At 36.0% G+C, this 22,053-nt stretch overlaps 1 protein-coding gene across 2 annotated transcripts; it reads left to right on the top strand.

Moving 5' to 3' along the window:
* Positions 1–315: 315 nt before the first annotated feature.
* On the top strand, positions 316–18,933 carry zdhhc1 (zinc finger DHHC-type containing 1). Of its 2 annotated transcripts, none has more exons than XM_051116153.1 (11): positions 316–909; positions 1,602–1,847; positions 2,056–2,231; positions 3,016–3,117; positions 4,379–4,506; positions 4,676–4,831; positions 7,332–7,453; positions 9,616–9,704; positions 12,742–12,859; positions 13,016–13,118; positions 16,433–18,933. In XM_051116153.1, the coding sequence occupies exons 2-11, from the start codon at positions 1,629–1,631 to the stop codon at positions 16,942–16,944; spliced, it is 1,725 nt and encodes a 574-aa protein (XP_050972110.1). In that variant the 5' UTR covers positions 316–909; positions 1,602–1,628; the 3' UTR covers positions 16,945–18,933. The 2 variants fall into 2 exon arrangements, with proteins under 2 accessions (XP_050972110.1, XP_050972109.1); XM_051116152.1 differs by having other exon boundaries at positions 9,613–9,704.
* The last annotated feature ends 3,120 nt before the right edge of the window (positions 18,934–22,053 follow it).

Here is a 22,053-nt window from a genome sequence, read left to right as displayed (position 1 = left end):
TATGCAGCAATTAATTAATGTTTTCGTAAACATTTTTTTCCAAGCATGATATTACTGCCATCTCCTGGAAAACTGTCTACAGTGCAAGACTGATGTAAAACAAAAACACAAACTTGCAACAGAACAAAATAACTTCTACTACTACTTCTAATAACAATTATAATACATAAAAACGTGATTATCTCAGATTTTATGTTATGAATTGAAAAAAGCTTCCAGCTGAAATCAACACAGACCTTTACAAGTAAACATTTTTGCTTTGTTATTAAGTGCTAAGGACTTTTAATTTGAAATAAACGCGTCGTGTAACGGTTTTCCCGGATGTGGGTGCGTCGGTCAGCTATTTAATACACAAATTGTCACTACTTGCTGAGAATACTGGATAGAGTGCCGGTGTTATATTATAAAGGTTTTTTTCTGATATTTGTGAAGTCATTTAAGCAGCTTTGACTGTTTAGATGGATAAACGCTTGGATATTGATCGAGCTATTCGCGGTTACTGTAAGATGTGGTTTGTTTGCAGAATGATTAGTTAACGGTATAGTCAGTCGTGCTTTCCGCACACAACAAGCGCTTCACATTCGGTCAGTTTCACGTCTCTAATTTGTTTGGTGCTCTACGGCAAGTTAATTACTACTTCTAGAAGATATTGGTTTACCCACGGGATGAGAGCTTGATGAGAGATTTAGGTTACTAAGACGCCTTCTCCGCTGTCAGGCTGCAGATACAGTAAATGAGTAAAGATAGTGCTAGCCGTCATTCAGAGCTGTTGTGTTGGTGCTGTGGATGAGGCGCAAAGATGTGTCAGGTTAGTGGTAGTTTTCGTGTAAAGAAAAAGCAGTGCAGGTAATGTTGGCTGATTCAGATGTGGCGGAGCAGCCCAGAGTTCTGACATCAGTTACCGTGCAGGTGAGTTTTGTGATTTACCATAAGCTGGGTTTTAGTGGATCAGTAACCAGTGAAGATATCTGATATATGATGAAAAAAACACGTGTGCCAAGTTACTTAGATTATAATGTACTCATGTGGAATGCATTTTTCAGTGTATTTTTGAAAAACGTTAAAACAGTTTTCTACAAGAACTGTTTGGATGTCTATAAAAATGACATAACATTTTAATATAATATTCTAAAAGCATTTCCAATCAATTCTGGGTGAAATAATTAAAAATGCAATGATTCAGAACGCTGCTTTTTAAACATTATTTAAAAAAATTCTGCGGAGCATTATTCTCTTACGTACCACAGAAGAAACAAAGTCATATGGATTTGGACAACTTGAGGGTTATTAAAAGATTACAGAATGACCCTTTTTGGGTGAGCTATCCCAAACAAAGCAGTAGGTCCGCAGAGTCTAATCCAGGGGTTCCCAAACTCTGTCCTGGAGGGCCGGTGTCCTGCAGAGTTCCAACCCCAGTTAGATACACCTCAACCAGCTAATCAAGCTCTTAACTAGGCATGCTAGAAACTTCCCGGGAGGTGTGTTGAGGAAACTCTGAACTCTATAGGACACCAGCCCTCCAAGACTGAGTTTGGACACCGCTGGTCTAATCAAACTGGTAATGTGCTTGAAGTAAACCTTCTGCTCTGTTTTAATGCCAGGAGTGACAGAAGGAGGTTTCCACTCTCATGGATGTCTGCAGTAAGAACTCCAACCGCACAGCCCCAGTGAGTGAGGGCGTACCCCGGAGAGCTGATGTGCCCCTATGCTCTCGGACCAATGGTTGGAGTTGGCCCCCTCACCCTTTCCAGCTCCTGGCCTGGCTGCTTTATCTCTACTTTGCTGTCACTGGCTTTGGTGTATTTGTGCCTCTGCTCCCCACATACTGGATCCCAGCTGGATATATTGTATCCTTGCTTTACAGTTTGTCACATGGCCCACACAGGAGCAATTCCTGCGCACATCTGCTTCTTATTAATATACATCTGTTACCCTGTAGCAGTCATTGCAAGTTCTTTTGTGTAGCTTTGTGTGAATTATATACAGCTAGTCTGATTTAAATGGTTACGAGACTCTCTTTTTTGAATAATTATTAGTCTTTAACTCAGAGCTCAGTGTACAGGCATTACATTTGTCTGTCACCTTTTCATGCACCTGATGGCCGTCTCCATCGACCCTGCAGATTACAATGTCAGAGCTAAGAGTTATAAGGGACCCATGCCAGTGTTTGACCGCACCAAGCATGCACACGTCATTGAGAACTGTCACTGCTACCTCTGTGAAGTCGATGTGTAAGTACAGATGTGCTGCTGTCTATTTCTTATTTATTGTGTGGGTGTGAATGTGTACATATTCTTTATTCAGATCCCCCTGTAACTGTAGTAAAATGACTGTAATGGACGCTGTCTACATTTTGCTCAGTCTTATTGTTTTTGTTAATATGACTGCAATATAAATATGATAAGAACAAGTTGATGAAACTTACAATCTGACATCTAAGTACTGGAAATTACTAAACTGCTGCAGCACTTTCTAATGCAGACTGACTGTCATATAATTCATTTGCCAACTTTTTTGAATTTTCAGGTGCGATTTGACAATAACTGATAGAGCTCTTTGTCTTATCTCCTGATTTAAAGGCATAGTTCAACCAAAAATGAAAATTCGGTCACTAATTACTCACCCTCATGTCGTTCCGAACTTGTAATGATGTCCTTACTACCTTTCTGGGCCTTGAACGTGTTAGTTGCATTGCTGTCTATGGGTCAGAAAGCTCTTGGATATCATCAGAAATATCTTAATTTGTGTTCTGAAGATGAACGAAGGTCTTACAGGTTTGGAACGACATGAGGGTGAGTAATTAATGACAGAATTTTCATTATTTGGTGAATTAACCCTTCAATGTTCATTGATGGATCCTGACATTATGCTTAGCACGTTCACAGGATATGCTATCCTTTCTACTTGTCGCTGTACTTAGCAATGCATTGTGTCCAAACATGTAACTTTTTAAAGCAGCTCTTGTTCCCCACAACCTGTTAAATAACCAATTACCTGTAAAATTGTTCTTTCCAGGGGGCCTAAATCAAAACACTGTAGTGCGTGTAATAAGTGTGTGGCCAGCTTTGACCATCATTGTCGATGGTTGAACAATTGTGTGGGCAGCAGAAACTACTGGTGAGTCGTTTTCACTTCCTCTTCTTTGTCTGTCCTTGTGTTGGTCTGTTTTTCACGTTCTGTCATTTCTATGGACAGCAGCTGGTAGATAGATATTCTAACTGTGAGTCTTTTTTTAAGGCAGATCCTGTATCAGACTATTCAGAAAGAGATGTAATATTCAGCATTTTATTTTATGGTCTGTCATCAAATCCAGTATGCTGATGTGAAACATTTCTTGTTTTTATAACATATGTAATGTTTTCTCAAATGGAAGTCAATGGAAAGCAATTATGAGGTCAAGTGCTGTTGCTTAGCATCACATACAAACACTCATTTCATTTGTGAGTTCCGTTTTCACTGGCAGACCTTTGGGATGCTGACCAATGAATCCGTCATTTGTGTTTTTACCTTGTAATGTAGCAAATTTCTTTTTATTAAATGAAAATATTCAAGCAGTGTGAATAAAGTCTCTATGACATAACTAAAGCAGATTTTTTTTTTTAAATTTACCCTTGTAGACCTACCATTCAAAAGGTTTTTTTTTTTAAATGCTTTTGTTCAGCAAGGATGCTTCAGATTGATCAAAATTGACAGCAAAGCCATTTACATTGTTACAGAACATTTTTTTTTAAAATAATTGCTGTTCTTTTGAACTTTCTGTTCATCACAAAAAATGTGTCATGGTTTCTACACAAATATTAAGCATTGATAATAGTAATAATAATATACTACTTGAGCGCCAAACCAGCACATTAGAATGATTTCCAAATTCATTCCAAATCATGTGACACTAGAGACCCGAGTAATGGCTGCCTGAATAAAAGAAAACAATATTAAATTGTAATATTATTTCACAATATTATAGTGCTGTCAGACGATTAATCATATCCAAAATAAGTGTTATTTATGTATTTATTTATTTATTTATTTATTTTTTTTTTTACACAATTTATGTGTGTGTACTGTATATTTACTAGCTTTATATAAATACACACACATGCGTGTGTACATTTTAAGAAAAAAATGTTCATATAATACAAATTATGTGAATATAAATATGCATGTAAATAAATGTAAATATATACACAGTGCACACATATTATGTAAACAACTTATTTTTGAATGCGATTAATCGTTTGAGAGCACTACTTTTTCTAACTTCAAACTTTTAAACTAGATAACATTTACTAAAAAATCTCTTTGAAGGCCTGAAATCTGAAGTCCAAGTGCAATGTATTTGTTAGTTATTTCTCTTTCTCTCTCTTTCTCTTTGTGACAGGCTGTTTCTCAACAGTGTGATTTCTGCTCTCTTGGGGATTGTTTTGGTTGTAGTTATTGCTAGTTATGTTTTTATAGAGTTTTTTTTGGACCCATCAAAACTTCGATCTGACAAGCACTTTCAACAGGGTAAGAGGTGTTTTGTGTGTGTGTTTGAATGTACTTAAAAGTTGGTCACACTATACAAAACACTACACAACTACACATTTTCACAGATAATGAAAAATTTCTGTCCACGTCAGAACTTTAATCTTCTGTTGTTGTGTGTGGTTTTTTTTTTTTTTTTTTTTGTCTACAGTAAGGAATGAATCAGTGGTGTGGTTTGTGTTTCTGCCGGTGGCTCCAGTCACCACAGCTGGTCCAGCCATTCCTGCTCTAGCAGGAGTCACCATTACTCTGGGCCTACTGTCGGCACTTCTGCTGGGACACTTACTCTGCTTCCACATATACCTCAGTAAGTACACTCTTCTACCTTAGATTTTTGAGATTTTTAAAAATGTTTTCTCACCAGGGCTGAATTTATTTGTACAGTAAAAACAATAATTTTGTGAAATATTACAATTATTGGTGTCAATCGATTTAAAAAAACAAAAAACAAAAAAAAAAACATGAACCGCACATTTTTTCCTGAAATTAATCGTGATTAATTCCATCTGACATTTAAAGTTTTTAATTATACTTTTATATTGCAATAATTTCACATTCAATCTTCAAATTGATGGAAAAACAACATAAAGAATGCATATTTTTCATATTTGTTTAACGCTATTTTTTTTTTATGACTGAAGACAAGTATCACTGATACTAACTGATATCTTTTTTTCCTGTTATTTATCCATTGACTATAGCCATTCAACATTACAGCATAATTGAGAGCTATCACTTTAACATTTATTAGACTTAAAAAAAAATAACTTATACTATAAATAACAAATACTAAATTCTAAATTATGTAAAGATAAAGCTTAAAACTACACCCCTTATTGATTTCCTCTTTTTACTTGTGTTCTTTGATTAACAGACATCACAGCAGCTGGTTATTACAATATTTTGGTTACTGTTACTTTAAAAGCTGCCTCTGCTGAACTTAAGACAGATCTGATACTGCTATAAAAGGAACTCATAAATAATAAATACTTACATGCACAGTTTTAAGGCAGCCTTAATCGCCTTTTTTGTAACTTCATGACTTAACTGACAACATAACTACAACATTTCATACTCGTAGTTTCATCTGGGTTTGAATATGATACAGTACTTTAATATAGCCTAAATACAGCACGCACCGGCACATTTGTGCACTTGAAGATAGTGGACTATGATCACAGTATAACAGCTGAAAGGACAGGAAGATTCGTCTTACTGACATATGGCCTGACAACAACTCATCTGACCGCAGTTAACTGTTGTTCTACTCAAGCTCCTCGTCACCGGTACCGTTTCCGCCACTGAGGTAAAGTTGGAGCGGGCATCTGAAACGTATCCCGTTTGTTGTGCTCATAAAGACATTTCGCGTCTAAATAAACGCAATTCTTTATCAGTTGTGAGAGGAATGGCCAAACCAAGCCCCGCCCCTGCATTAATTGCGGTAAATATTTAACATGTTAAAATAAAGAAAAAAATAATCGCCTGTGTTAACGCACTAATTTTGACACCACTAATTAAAATTAAAATAACTTTCCTATTTTAATATATTTTAAACATTGTATGTTTTCAGCAGCCATTACTCCAGGCTTCAGTGTCACATGATTCTTCAGAAATCATCATTTCTTAATATTATCAATGTTGAAAACAGCTGTGCTGGTTATTATTTTTGTGGAAACTGTGATACATTGTTTTTCAGGACTGATGAATAGAAAGTTCAAAAGAACAACATTAATTTGAAATGGTAACAAGTGTCTTTCCTGTCACTTTTGATCAGTTAAATTGCTGAATAAAAGTACTAATTTCTTTAAAAATAAATCTTACTGAATCCTACATTTGAGCAGTTCACCTAGGATTAAACTCAGCTGCCTCCCCTGGCTTCATTAATAGTGCACTCAGATTCTTAATAAGGAACTGAATGCATTAAAAGTCACTGCAGCACTCTTTGAATTAAAATGTGCATATATTTGCATATATCATTACAAATATATCTTTGAAGTGGGTTTTACTGCAGCTAACTATTTACTGCCTACACCTTTTGAACTGCATGTGCAGGTGTATTCCTCTGATGCCTGGGATAATCAGGTTGATATCTACCCAATGTCAACAGCTGGATTTTGGCTCAGGCTTTGGTGTAGTCTTAATTCTTCTGCATAAGAGAGACCGCAGCTTGATTACCATGAAACACTCGCTCACCGCCGCAGACTGCCTACCTTCAACTCAGGCAGATCTGTGTAGCTTAGTGCTTAGTAACCATGACAACAAAACACCACAAGATCAGTTAATTTTCTGAAGCCACACCGACAAAAACAGTCATCCTGTGATCAGTCTGTGCTTCTGAGGCTATTTGAAGTCTTGTTGCTGTTATTGTTAATAAAAAATGAATTAAACATTTTCCTCTGTGGGTTTGTCGGCTTGGAGTAGAGCTTATGACTGAGAACCAAATCAAATAAAGAAATATAAACGCAAAATGAAGATAGAGATTTAAATGACCTATGGTATATTGAGCTCTGTTATGCACGAGTGACATCTCACTGTGTGCCACTAGGGGGCATTCCTAGAAAATCCAGAGGCAAAAGAACTTGGTTTCACTTTCCAACCTATTTTTGAGGTCAAGCCAGAAATAAAAATCCATGTCTATACTTTATATGTTTCAGAAAGTTTCTGCCTAATGATATGAAATATATGTACAATACATAATATGTAGGTATGGTTCCTGTCCTGAATGACATTGTGAATGATGTGGTGTGTATGGGTGAAACGGCAGTAGACATTTTGTATTAGATTGTCTGTCTCATTCTCTCCTTTAGTGTGGAACAGACTCAGCACGTATGAGTATATTGTGCGACAGCGGCATCGGCAGGAGGCCAAAGATTCCAGAAAGCCCCCATTGGAGAACGAATCTAGGGTTCCCAAGATGAATCTAATCAAGGTAGATCACAGACAAACATAAGATAATGAAAAAATAAAGATGATATTTTTTCCACTCACAATAAACATGGCAAATATATCAAATTTCTAGTCTGTTTAGCTGATTAATGTCACCATTTTGTTGATAGGGCACTGAAAATAATGCAGCCTCTTAACAGATCTGTACTTCCACATTTATTATTTTTCTGTAATTATATATTAATATTTGGAGCATATGTCAAATGCACAGGTGTAGGAGACAGAGGTATGCAGACACATGTTTAAATTAATTCTGCATTAAATTTATCTTAAGTGACAGTAAAGAGATTTACATTGTTACAAAAAAAAAATCTATTTTGAGCTGTAAATGCTGTTCTTTTGAACTTTCTATTCATCAAGGAATCCTGAAAAAAACGGACCATGGTTTCCATAAAAATATTAAGCAGCACAACCTTTTTTAACATTGGTAATAATGTTTCTTGAGCACCAAGTTAGCATATTAAAATTATTTCTGAAGAATCATGTGACACCGATACAGAAGTAACGTACATTTTAAAATGCATTAAAATAGAAAAAATATTTTAAACTGTATATTATAAATTTTACATTATTTCCGTTTTTACTGTGTTTTTAATTAAATAGCAGCCTTAGTGGGCATAAGGGTATTATTTATTTTTTTATTTTTTCAAAAACATAAAAATCTTACTAACCCCAAACTTTTGAATGGTAGTGAATTTATCCAAATTGCAAATCTGTCATATTTCCTTTGAAGGCTTATGTACTGAATTTGAATACTGAAAACTGAGCAAGTGTTGCCCACATATGTAATCATGAGGGTGGCTAGCTCATGGCAACCTAGTTGTTGTAACAACCAAGTTGTTAAAACAACCTAGTGTGGGGACGAAATCATCTGTGCAGTTGCTTCTCAAAGCAATTAACACATTCCCAGGAAAACTTCTCCACCAGGCTACTGCCAAATCCTCCCAGGGGCGGTACATTGAGCTCACACTGAACTATAGGAAATGAGCTCACACCATGAGTTCACTTCCTGGCCACAGAGCACATAGTATGTATTCTGAGGACACTGTGAATTTGCCTTGATAGACCTTCAGCACTGTGGTTTACATATAAGACTATAAGCAGGCATGACAGTAACATTTTATATATTATTTTAGCTTATATTTTGAACTTATATTTTTTAAAACATCCTACAAAAATGTATCAGTTTCCATAAATAAAATTAAGCAGCACAACTGTTTTTTAATAATATTAAGAATAAGACATTTACATTAAGAAGAAATGTTACTTGGTCACCAAATCAGCATATCAGACACTGAAGACTGGAGTAATTGCTTATGAAAATTTAGCTTTGCCATTCCAGAAATAAGTTTTAAATTGTAGAAGTATTTCATAGCATATATAAATGCAGCCTTGGTGAGCATAAGAGACTTACAAAAACATTAAAAATCTTACCAACCCCCAACTTTTTGAATGGTAGTGTACATATTAAAATTAAGTCTGTAATATGTAATATAATTTTACAATTCTAAGTGCATGCCATTTTGGAAGAATCTCTTACCTAGGCAGGCTGTGATTTTAGTAAGTGCTTTAAGAAGGGTTATCTAAGTTGACCCCAGCCTTAACTCAGTAGTACATCTCAGGAGAGTTTTTGAACGGTGTGCATGTGACTTCACTGTCTTTTAAGAACTGTTTGCTTTGGCTCACTATGTAGATTGTTGTGTTGGGCAGGGCTGGCTTTTTACTAATTTCATGTTACAACATACACAAGTACACATGTACCATCAGTACCTCACACCCATATGACACATATTTGCACACACATTCTTATAGATTTTACACTTGATTCTACACATATTCTAGATTCTACACAAAATGGAGGATGAAAAAAAAAAAACATCCGTCCATATGCAAATATACCTATTGTGGATTTATTGAATGATGATTGTGTTTTTTTTTGTTTTTTTTTCTTAAGGTTGTACATTGTGTTACACTGAAGGTCATTCAGTATCTAATCTGGATCTTAAGCATATAATGCTTTGTTTATAATGCAACAACTAATGTTTTATGTAGGACCGCTACCTATTTTCAAAACAATTGTACTGTATCTCTGATAAGCCTGTTTTCTTTCATGATTTAATTTCCATCATTGTTTTGGTGCAGCAGCAGGTCAGTTATAGCGGGACACTTGGCTACACAAACCCTGAGATGGAGGTAGAAGATCCAACCGCCATGAGCTCCCAAGAAGGATCAGCGTAAGTTTTGCCAGCTAGATTAATAAAACGTGATAGCATACTTAAAAATAGCACCCAAAAGTATTTATTTAGTTTTGAAAAATACTCAAATTTTAGGTGGTGAGATTGTGTGATGTTTTACATTTGTTTTTGTTTTTGTTTTTTTAAACATACCGTTAAATGCGTTGCCTGTGTCTCAAGTTAATGCTATGTACATTACTGTGCAAAATTTAGGATGTGGATTTTATTATTATGTATTTATTTATTTTTTCAGTAAGGATGCATTAAATTAATCTAAGAGTTTGTAAAAACTTTTACATTGTTACCAAAAAAAATTACCCTGTGTGACCCTAGACCAGAAAAACCAAACATAAGTAGCACGTGTATATTTGTAGCAATAGCCTGCAATACAGTGTATGGGTCAAAATTATAAATTTTTCCTTTATGCCAAAAGTCATTAGGATATTGAAGAAGTCCACTTTCAGAACAATAATTGACAGATAATGTACTCACTCCCTTCTCATCCAAGATGTTCATGTCTTTCTTTCTTCAGTTGTAAAGAAATTGTTTTTTGAGGAAAACATTTCAGGATTTTTTCTCCATATAATGGACTGATGTGGTGCCCCGAGTTTGATCTTCCAAAATGCAGTTTAAATGCGGCTTCAAACGATCCCAAATGCGGTTGTAAACGATCCCAGCCAAGAAAGGTCTTATCTAGCGAAACAATCGGTTATTTTCATAAAAATAATACAATTTATATTTTTTAATGTCAAAAGCTTGTCTTGTCTTGCTCTTCCCGACCTCTGTGTTTTTCCGGTTCATGACAGTTAGGGTATGTCGAAAAACTCACATCTTATGTTCTCCCTCAACTTTAAAATCGTCCTATATCGCTGTTTTACCTTTTTTGTTAAGGGTGTTTGATCATCTTTGCATGTTCACTTTGCAAAGACTGTGTCGGTACTTCTGCAGCGATGTAGGATGATTTTGAAATAAATTTTTGAAGTTGAAGGAGAAAATATGATTAGAGTTTTTCGACATACCCTAACTGTCTTGAGTCAGAATACACAGAGTTCAGGCAGAGCAAGACAAAACGAGCGTTTGAAATTAAAAAGTATTTAAATTGTATTATTTTGATGAAAATAACCGATTATTTCGCTAGATAAGATGCTTCTTCCTCGGCTGGGATCATTTACAACCGCATTTGGGATCGTTTGAAGCTGCATTTAAACTGCATTTTGGAAGTTCAAACTCTGGGCACCATAGCAGTCCATTATATGGAGAAAAATGCTGAAATGTTTTCCTTAAAAAACATAATTTCTTTACGACTGAAGAAAGACAGACATGAACATCTTGGATGACTAGGGGTTGAGTACATTATCTGTAAATTGTTCTGGAAGTGGACTTCTCCTATAAGTAAAGATCATGTTCCATGGAGATATTTTGTAAATTTGCGAAGGACTTAATTTAAACAACTTGAAAGGTGATTTTCTCAGTATTTAGATGGGCTTTTTTTGTGTTTGTTTGTTTTTTGCAACCTTATTCCAGATTTTCAAATATTAGGACAATTATTGTTCTATCCTAACAAAGCATACATCAATGGAAAGCTTATTTGTTCAGCTTTCAGATGATGTATAAATCTCAGTTTCAAAAAAACTGACCCTTAGGACTGGTTTTGTTGTCCAGGGTCATATATTATTACTGTTTTTTACTATATTTTTAATCAAAAGAATGCAGACTTGGTGAGCATATGAGGCTTATAGATGCATTTAAAAATTGCACTGACACTAAACGTTTGAACAAATGAGACTAGTGTTAAAATTTGGCCAAACAGCTCAGTGTTAAAGCATACTAGCGATTAAATGTCACTGACTTAACATCATGAAGAAATAATTGAGTAGAAAAACAATCTCCCGTTCACACAAGACTTGGCTTTCTTTCTCCCTAAGCCTGCCTGCATTAATGTGTACAGTCCAGCCAAATCGACGTTACTCTGCACATTTTGTTCTAATAGTGGCTTAAGGGGATGATTGATTCCTTTAACAGTGATTCAAAAAAATACAATCAGATAATCTGATTTATTTTATTGGGCAATTATGGTATCGTGTCAACCCTTTGAGAACTTTGAGGATGAATTTTAATGCATTTGTGGGACAGTTAAAATGTGACCTAGAGAATCAGTTGAAGATGAAAGAATTTTACTGATTAAATTTTTATGTCTGAGGGACTAATCCATTAGGTCCTTATATATCTGCATTTTACAACAATCCTTACTTTTGTTTAATTGGGAAAGCCCTGTGAACCAAGTGTTTGTTTAATATTAACCTTCTTAGGCTTCTAACTGGACCAGTTCTGTAGAAGCAGTTACTGCGGCCTGTTTTGCTCATGTGTCATATTTCTTAATAAGAAACAGTCAGCATTAACGGTATTTCATAACATCCATTACAAAACAGGCTCTCACATTATTTCACTTGTCATGCAGAATTGTTTCCCATGGCATTTACATGGAAGGCCTCACTGTTAAATTGTCTGTTCAGTAACAGATGCTATTTGTTTTCATTAAAAAAAGTAATGAAATGATGTGAAATTATAACAGTCTGTAAATAATAAAAATGATTGCTAGTAAGCTAAGAGCTTGTAACTTAAAATACTATAAAATATACTGCTGGACATTTAATGGTGCTACTGAGTCGTTAAGTGATTTCTATTCTGTTCTACACTGTCTGGAACATGTTTGATCGATTTTTGTAGCAGGAAGTATCACGCAAATCTAACGAAAAGTGTGGATATAAAATTGCATGTGGACATCAGCCAACAGTGGGAAGGCAGTACTGTGATCTCAGACTGACAGCCATGCTGGGAGATCACTGATTCCATAGAATTTGGAAAGTTTTGCAATGACTTGTCATTGCGTTTTGTCATTTGGCTCTTGGTTTTTGGAACTTCTAGCAATTATAACAAGTCATCATACAAAACATTGAAGAAACTTGTCTATAGTATAGCATCTGAAGTAAATAAGTGAATGTAAAAAGCTTTGAGTAATGGGCATCTCTCTCCGCAGGCGTTACGGCAACGGCCGGGTCAGAGGCTCGTCTGAGCACATGGGTGAAGAAGAGCTCCTCCCTGCTGTCCTAACAGAGAACAAAGCTGCTTCTCCTCACCCTCACAAACACACACAGGTGTGACGTGTTAGCACACACACCACGAGACACACAAAATCGATTTAATATTAATTTCATGTTCTAATTACACAACCAATGGCCTGTACATTCTACTGAAATCATAACATCCATTTGTCTCAATATGTGGTAAAACCATTTAATTTATTTCCATAGAAAAAAAAGAGGAAAGTGCACAAACTTGCAGCTGAGGTAAACAGTGACAGGTCTATTGACACCAGCACCGTCAAAGGCATGCCAAAGACTTCTGCTGAGCAGGGTAAGACAAACATACATGATCAGCTGATGACTATAATATTTTAATATTCCATTTACACTTACTGCTCAAAAGTTTGAGAACGGTAAGTTTTTTTTTTTTTTTTTGTTTGTTTTGTTTTGTTTTTGTTTTTTGAAAAGGTGTTTTTGAAAGAAGACTTTTACTCTCACCAAGGCTGAAAGTTCAAAAGAACAACATTTGTTTGAAATAATATTTTGTAACTGTGTCAAAGTCCTTTTCACTTTTGATCAATTGAATTAATTATTTCTGAATAAAAAAAAGTAATAAAAAAAAAAAATACTAACTTTTACCAAACCCAAACTTTTGAATAGCTGTGAATTTATTCATCTAGTAGACACTTTTCTACAAACCAAATTACAAATGAGGAATACAACAAAGTGATTCATTTTAGGACATTCTGAAGATCAAAGCAGTATAGTCTAGAATAGAGATGAGGATAAGAAAGTTTTAGAAAGTGTCTGGACATTTATAACTAAAACATTGATATTATACATTTGTTCATTATGCAATTATAAGGCATGTGATTTATGTAACTGTGCAAGTACCTAACGTTTTATGTAGCGACATTTTTGTATTTATAAAAAGTACAGTGCTGAAATATAATAACAGCATATTACATACTGAACATGAAAACTAAGAATGTAGATTAATCCTAACAGTGCGTCACTGGTGTAGAGCGTTAATAAGTTATGGAAGACGTTGCTATGTTATAATATTAAACAGTGTGGTAGATCTGCATCACTGAACAACACCCTGTTTGTTTTAGATTTAAGTATAACACTAAGAAAAACACAACTACAATATGACAGCTAAAACCTGCTAATACAGTGGTCTTCACTTGATTGATAACTTTTATTTTAGACTCTCTTACATTGTTCTGTTGTAATTGTTTGAATAGTTCTGTAATAGTTCTGTGCTGCTGCACTGCCTGTGTGCCTTGTTCAAATATTTGATCTAGTAACTATTGAAGCCTATTTTTGACACATAAGAAAAAAAACACGCTTTGGTAAATTGTAATTGACATAATGACATAAAAATGACTTTTTATAAGATAAAACCGCAATGACGAAGTCAAAATTATGACAGTCTGTAATAGCAGTCAGACAGTTGGCAGTGTGACTATGTTATAATTTTGACTTGTCTTATAATTATGAGATAATGAATTATGGTAATACAATAATTATAATCATAATTATGGTATAACATTGAAAAATTGACAATTCATCCCATAATTATGAAGATCAGTGTATGTCATTATGCTCATAATTATTTCATAATAATGACTATATATATGCTTTAATTATAATTTACCATAGCTTGTTTTTTATGTTGCAGAAATTAGCTTATAAATAGGCTGTTTTAGTGTAGCATGTTGTTTCTCTTGAAAATAAATGCAGTAAACATTACTTTTTTTAAAGGGAACCCCAGGGATTAAGACTTTAATATAAATCATTTACAAATCGTAAATCATGTCTCTTACTGAAATATGTAGTAGGAAACCCATTTACGTTATTTTAAAAATCCACATTGTTTTATGGCGTGAAATGGTTGCATTCAGTAAGCTGCTGGCGCTACCTGTTACTATTTTACTGCAACACAACTTGGAAAATAAAATACTGATTGATGATGACAACAGCTACTGAAAGAGCATACAGGTGGCGATGGATATAAGCGTAAACATAAACCAAATGCAGTACCATCAATTTTCCCCACAAGGAGTCTAAACACACCCAGATATTGAATGACATCCATGCTGAGAAACTCCTGCGGTGTCATGACAAGCATCGACATGTTTACATCCTGTCAGGATGGCATCTAGCATGTTGTCTCTGCCATTTTTAAGATCTTTGGGTATCTGTGGTCTACTAAAAGCCTTAAAGGCATCAGGGCTAAAGTAGAGAGAACAAAGACGCTAGCCTTCAAGAAGTTTTATTTGTCCACAGGCATCTTCCCATTCTTTTCTCCTCTTCTTTTCACTAGGAAGACTTGCATTGCTTCTCTTGTTGTCCTCTGACTGAAAATTACAACCAAAAGCCACACAATGCAGCGTCGTAGTAGTATTTTATTTGTGTATTCCGAGTTGTGTTGCAGGAAAAATAGCAACAGGTAGTGCCAGTAGCTCACCGAGTGCAACCATTTCACGTCATCGAAATAATGGCGCCCCTTAAGCCAAAATATTTAATGTGGATTTTCTAAATGACGTAAGTCTTTAATGGGTTTTCTATAACATATTTTAGTAAGAGACATCATTTACATTACATTAAGCCATGGAAGTCTTAATACCCAGGATTCTCTTTAAAGGGTTACTACAGCCCAAAATGAAAATTTTGTCATTAGTCACCCCCATGCCGTTCCAAACCAGTAAAAGCTTTGTTCCTCTTTGGAACACAAATTAAGATATTTTTTGATGCATTCTGACAGCTCTCTGTCCCTCCAGTTGAAAGCAATGTAATTAACACAATCAACATCCAGAAACGTAGAAAGGAGATCGGTAAAATAATCCATATGACATGGGTTCAACCATAATTTTACGAAGCTACGAGAATATTTTTTGTACGCCAAGAAAACAAAAATGACGACTTTATTCAACAATTTGTCTCCTCTGCATTACCCTAGTGCAATTTTGGAGCGTATGCTGTTTTGTGTCAGCTGCGCCACGTGGATATGTTTTCTACATTTATTTATACAGGGTGGGCCATTTATATGGATACACCTTAATAAAATGGGAATGGTTGGTGATATTAACGTCCTGTTTGTGGCACATTATAAGTGGTCAGAAACTTGTAAATAACTCATGAAAGAATAAAGTTACGTTAAAACCAAGCACACCATTGTTTTTCTTGTGAAATTCCCAATAAGTTTGATGTGTGATGTATCCATATAAATGGCCCACCCTGTACTTTGATTTGAATGAAAACTTTGTGTCTGTGTGTTGCGGCTGACACAGTATTCTTGAAGCTTCGTAGAATTATTGCTGATGTCACATGGATTATTTTAACGATCTCCTTGTTACATTTCTCGACGTTTAACATATCAATTACATTGCTGTCTGTGGGAGGTTCAGAGAGCTGTCAGAATCCATGAAAAATATCTTAATTTGTGTTCCAAAGACAAACAAAGCTTTTATGGGTTTGGAATGACATGAGGATAAGTGATTAATGACTCAATTTTCATTTCGGGGGGGAGTAGCCCTTTAATGCTTTAAAAAACAAAGTTTCCATATGGTGTTTTTCAGTTGTCTTAACATTGTGTAAGTAGTTACCTTTGTGGTTTGTGTTTGTGCTTTACACAACTAGAGTCCTCTGTAGCTGCCGCCACTGTGTCCTCATCTCTTGGCCAGCGCTTACCCTTCCCAGCTTTCCCCCTGCGGGCCTCCCTCCCCCCTCTTGCACCCGTACAGGCCGCGGGTCCCCCTGCTGAGTATCATTCTGACTCCGCAGAATCTCTGGAGGAGATCCCTGTAGCAATGGCACGGCTTGGCAGCGCAGCCCTGGCTGGCACTGCTGCTGCTGTGTCTGCCACCAGCTATTCCTCTTCTCTCCAGTGTGCTTTGCCTTCCTCAGCAGCCGGACATGCTTTACCCTCCCCTCAGCCCAGGACCAAGAGGAAAGCAGCCGTTCGTAAAGCTGCAGAGCAGAGGTTTGAAATGGTATCGCATAATCCATCAATGTTCGTGAGTCGAGAAAGCGGAGAGCTTGCCATGACCCAAGAGGGCATTGTCACCGAGGAAAATCCCCATGTGGTGAAACGCAAACAGACTGGTAAAAAGAAAAATATGGAGGACACTAAACCCAGTGTACTGGCATAGTGACTACTGCAGAGACCCATCACTAAAAGTCAGGACCCTTTGGGCACTTGGACGGCCTTGTTTTTCCATTTAAAAAAAACTTGAGCTGCTTTATTACGGTCATATAAACTGATGTAGCACTCAGAACCTAATGCAACCTATGCAAACACCACTGAATGTCAGCAGTAAGAATTTGTCGTCTGACCTTTTGCTGGACAAAACATCTAATGCTGGTTGTCACTGGTCAATGTCATTTGGTCTGAACTCCTCATGTTGCATAAAGTTGCATATGTTTCACAGTGGGTCATGAGGTCCGACCTCAGATCAGATTCACTTGTATATTTATTGTTGTTTGTGGATTGAAGCCTTGGACTTGAGCTCTCAACTCATTATGAATCTTTTGAGGAATCCAAGACACTATACATTATGAACTAACTTATTTAGCCTTTCATCAATTCCAGTACATTTCACTACAACTTTGCTGTAGCATTGCACAGATATGTTTTTTAAATACTTAATACAGTGCTGCACTTCTTAACTATTTATTTATACATATTAAATGCCAAAGTTTGTTTAGTTTTCTATGATGATCCACGCATGACCACCGATTTTCATTTTCAGGGTTTTTAGTCTGTTATTGTACATTAAGTTACCTTAATTTTAAATTGTTGTTATTGTTGCATTTTCTTTCTTGTTGTTTTTATAAGCTTTTATATGTCTGGTTGTTTGAATCGGGTCCAGCTTGGGTGAACTTGAGTTACAGTATGTACTGAAGAGTGTACTAATAGTGGTATTCGACTCAAGTGCTTTAGTCACTTTCTAAATAAACATCTTCTATTAAGCAGTGCCACATGATGTTGGCCCTTATGAATGAAGTCCACCCCCTCCTTCTCAAATGCTGCTCAGACAACCCAGTTACACAGTTGTTTATCTGTCAACCAAAACATTATTGGTACATGATGTTTTGGATGGAGGGAGTGGCTGAATAATGGCCTGATGGGAAAGCAATATAAAAATGTGATTGTTTCTTTTTTCTTTAAAAGAATAAATAAATAAAATACATTTCACTTTCACTATATTCCTTCACACTTTTTAGCATTGTCAATGTTTAATATCATCTGTTGTTTAATGAGTAATATATATTTTTTTGTAAATTTCTCTTAAAAACATTCTTTAATAAATATTTCACTGCAGAAAATATTACGATTATTAATGGGATGGGCAAAAGTCACTCATTCTTTAATGAAGACAATAAACAGGAAATGTCTCTGACTCAGGCCATGCTTGTTTGGAAAGGAAAATTAGTTTACTGCTTATAAATGTGGAATTTCATTCATTTCAGTACTGTGTAAAAATATACTTCAATTATAAGTATGATCATGATATGTTATAAATAACAATTGATACTATTTTCTGATTCATTAGTCAACCGTAATGGAACAAAATCAAGTGTATATCCCACAATGCATTCCACACAGTGTGCAAAAATTTGCACATTTGTGACCATGGACCACAAAACTAATTTTTTAAATATTAAGATTTGTACATTATCTGAAAGCTGAATAGATAAGCTTTCCATTGATGTATGGTTTGCTAGGATAGGACAATATTTGGAATCTGAGGGTACAAAAAATCAAAATATTGAGAAAATTGCCTTTAAAGTTGTCCAAATGAAGTTCTTAGCAACGCATATTAATCTAAAATTAAGTTTTGATATATCTGCTGTATGGACTGAATTGAGGTAAACCTGTGTAGAGTAAAGGTATACGGCAGCCATGCTGTTCTGCTACAAATATACTTGTGCTACCACTGGTTTTGTGGTCCAGGGTCACATTTAGAAAATCATCTGGAATTTCCATGCACGTGGAAAATGTGCAAATGATGTGCAGTGTACTGCAGAAGCTGTATGAATAGTACAATAGTATGCCACTCTGAACACAGCCAGAGTTATCATTGTCATTCCTGTATTTTTTTATCTTTTTAACCTCGATTTCTATTCCTCAATAAAACAGCAAATGCAGCATTGCACAATTGTTGCCTTTTTTTTCCCCAAGTGCATTTCCTTTTAAGGTTCTGCAGTCCACACTAGTGTACACGTCAATTCATTCAGAATGCAAAGCAAAAATAGTCCTGGGTGTCTATAGCAACACTTGGATTATACAAATACATGACAACTCGCAGACTTGGTTGAGGAATTACCCAAATATTCGACATGCTTTAAGAAGAGTTTTTTTTAACTGTGTAAATGTACAATGGTTGTGACAAAGAGCATTCAGAATGTAGCAGGACCTGTACACAATCATGTCATCCAAACACCTGCTGTAGCTCCTAGTATATTTTAATACTACATATTCATGGGCTTATCAGCTGAGAACACTACTACTGTTCTCTGCCAGGTCAGAATGGTGACAGAAAGCCTGTTGTCAAGGCCATAATGTAAGCAAAAACAATATTAGGCAATGGTCACACGTGGAGCTGGGGAAATGTCTTTACAGACTTGCTCAATATGGCTGCCTAGAGACATGTAGCAGAAATTATCAGATGTTTCCTAAGTCATGATATTCACCAAATAAGAGTGTGGTTAACCGCTTAAGTTTATTTACCAACAGCTGAAGTATGATATCATTAGCAGTTACGCTTGTGATTTCCTCGCCTTGAGAACGGGGCTATTGTTTTGGTTTTGAAAATAGCACTGACAAGATGGATCCTGTTCCTTGACCAGCTGTATAAAATCACTCAGACTCTCCTTCCTCTCCAGCTTTCAAAGCTCAGTATCACATTCTGCTCCTACATCCATTTAACGTCAAACTACTATAAAAATGTGCTGCCTGTTCTGCTTTTAAAATCTTTCATAGGTATATTAACGTATTTTCATAGATATATTATACTTTTATAAGCCTTTAATATATAGTGCTTTACAATTTATTTCTAAAAAGACCAGTTGCAAGTTTGTTTTATATATATCCCGGGCGTCCTTCTAAAACCCAGGTGACTGTTTTTGCAGTGCTGTGTACTTATGAGTAACCATGGCATCAGGGTACTATAACAGTGTAACACTGACAGTCAGAGTTCATCTGCTGAAGAGAGGCATGCAGCAGAACTTGTGACAGGACTCACAGTGACAGCAGCAGCATTACTGACAGAAAGCTTTTGGCTGGAGCCAGCAGCACACTGCACGCAATTATTCACAAGAGATGAAGAGCTCAGTTTCCATAATTCACCTTGGCTGATTTATAACATGTTCAAACTATTGTCAGTGGAACAGATTTATAGAGTGTTCTGATCATCATAGTCAGACAAAGGCCTTATTATGACTTGCATTATGACTTATTATGAATTATACTGTGCGCACTGAAGAGGATTTCGCATTGTCAAAATGTAATAGCGAGACCAATGGATTTTAAATCCAAAGCTCCATCCATATTAGTTTCCCATGTTTCTATAATTTCCTAAATTTCAAGGTCACTGATTAGTCATATTTGAAGCTATCCTAACAAGAGCAGAAGGGGAGTTTAACAAATTAATTGTATTCTGAAGCACAGTATAAAAAAAACAAATTAGATATTTGAAAAAGAACTCTGATATGACTCTAAGTTATTGGTCTTAATCTGGCACCTGGTGCTAGTTTCCTTAATTATATGACAAACTCTATTTAACTGGCACAATTTAAGTGAGATTGCAAGATGGCGGGCCGCTCTAAGGTGAATGAAACCCTGTGACAGGAGTATGTCCAGATGAAAATCAAAGGGATGACCCTTTCAGCCATTGCAATAGAAGTTGTTCATTTCAGCGTAAGACAGAAGCACAAGAAGACAGGATAATGCAGAGACTCTCAATGGGGAACTGATTCAGCACTGTAGCTGGAATTGCTTGCCAGTTCAGTAGGGACAGGGTAGGGATCTGTTTCGGCATGTTTAACCCTTAAATGCATGACTGTTTCAATAGCAAAAAACTTTCCTGATATTTTAAGAACAGTCACAGAAGAATAAACTAAAGCATATTTCTTTACCTTTTGAAACTTAGAAGGGTTCAATTTAAGCAGATGATTTTACCATCGCCGTCATCCTCAGAGCACACTTCCACAATACATTCAGGATCTGGCTCATATTTGCAAAACTATCATTTTCAATGGCTTCAAAATCATTATTTTGACAGCTTAATACCACATCCACCATCAATGTTTTATTGCATACAGTTAATTCTGCAGTAAAGCCATTCAAACCAATTCAAATTTTGCTGATGATATTCTTTTGTTTTATGCCTGCAATAATTATGAGTGCAACATCACGTCATTATTGTATATCAACCAATGCCACCTCGAGGACTAAAGGCGAATTGCATGTATTTAGTCATCAGATATTTACATATTTTTGCGCACGAAAAATATACCCACACTATTATACACATTGGGTCTCTAGCGACCCTATACACTTTTTACAAAAAAGTCATCAGAAAACAGATTTTATGTTTTATTATTCATAATGAATACATTGAGGAATACTAAGAAAGCTGATGTCAAACGTTAAAAATGAAGGAGGTGGTGTGGATAGATGAGAACTGAAAGGTGGAGGAGGAAGTGTCATGGTTTGGAGATGTTTTCTGCAGTAGGAGTTGGGCCTCTTATAAAGTCACACGGCAGGGTGAATGAAAATGTTCATCAGAACCTCCTTCAGCAACATGCAGTTCCTACCCTGCAAGCATCTCCTAATCAGCCTGCAATTTTCATGCATGACAACTCCCGGTCACATTGCAAAACAGGTAAAGCAGTTCCTGTAATGGCTGGCCCAGAGCCCTGATCTAAACCTGACTGAAAAAAAAAAAGAAAAAAAAACACTACAGTTGCCAAGCTTTGGAAGAGAGTAGAAGAAGAGTGGACCAAGATCACACAAGACAGTTGTGTATTGTGAAAAGAACAGAAAGCTGACTTTGAAAGTCGTGTAGTGGGCAGCATTTGACCAGTGAAATCGTAGATGTAACCCAGAACAGCATGTCTGCCGTATACCTTTACTCTGCACAGGTTTACCTCAATTCAGTCCATACAGCAGATAAATAAGCAGTAGCCTCCACATGCAGCTGAAGTATAGGGTTGACAGGGAAAGATTGGTTAAACAGAACTGTGTGTCCTTTCAC

This window comes from Labeo rohita, chromosome 7 (assembly GCF_022985175.1).
Source record: "Labeo rohita strain BAU-BD-2019 chromosome 7, IGBB_LRoh.1.0, whole genome shotgun sequence".
NCBI classification, from domain to species: domain Eukaryota; kingdom Metazoa; phylum Chordata; class Actinopteri; order Cypriniformes; family Cyprinidae; genus Labeo; species Labeo rohita.
Note: the sequence above shows the minus strand (reverse complement) of the source record. Positions and strands in the feature narration are given on the sequence as shown.

Excerpts from the sequence above, each read along its gene's own strand:
- zdhhc1 (XM_051116152.1), top strand. The coding sequence starts at position 1,629 with ATGGATGTCTGCAGTAAGAACTCCAACCGCACAGCCCCAGTGAGTGAG. Across the intron at positions 4,507-4,675 it reads TGACAAGCACTTTCAACAGG|TAAGGAATGAATCAGTGGTG; the intron begins GTAAGAGGTGTT and ends TTTTGTCTACAG. Across the intron at positions 12,860-13,015 it reads ACCCTCACAAACACACACAG|AAAAAAAAGAGGAAAGTGCA; the intron begins GTGTGACGTGTT and ends TTATTTCCATAG.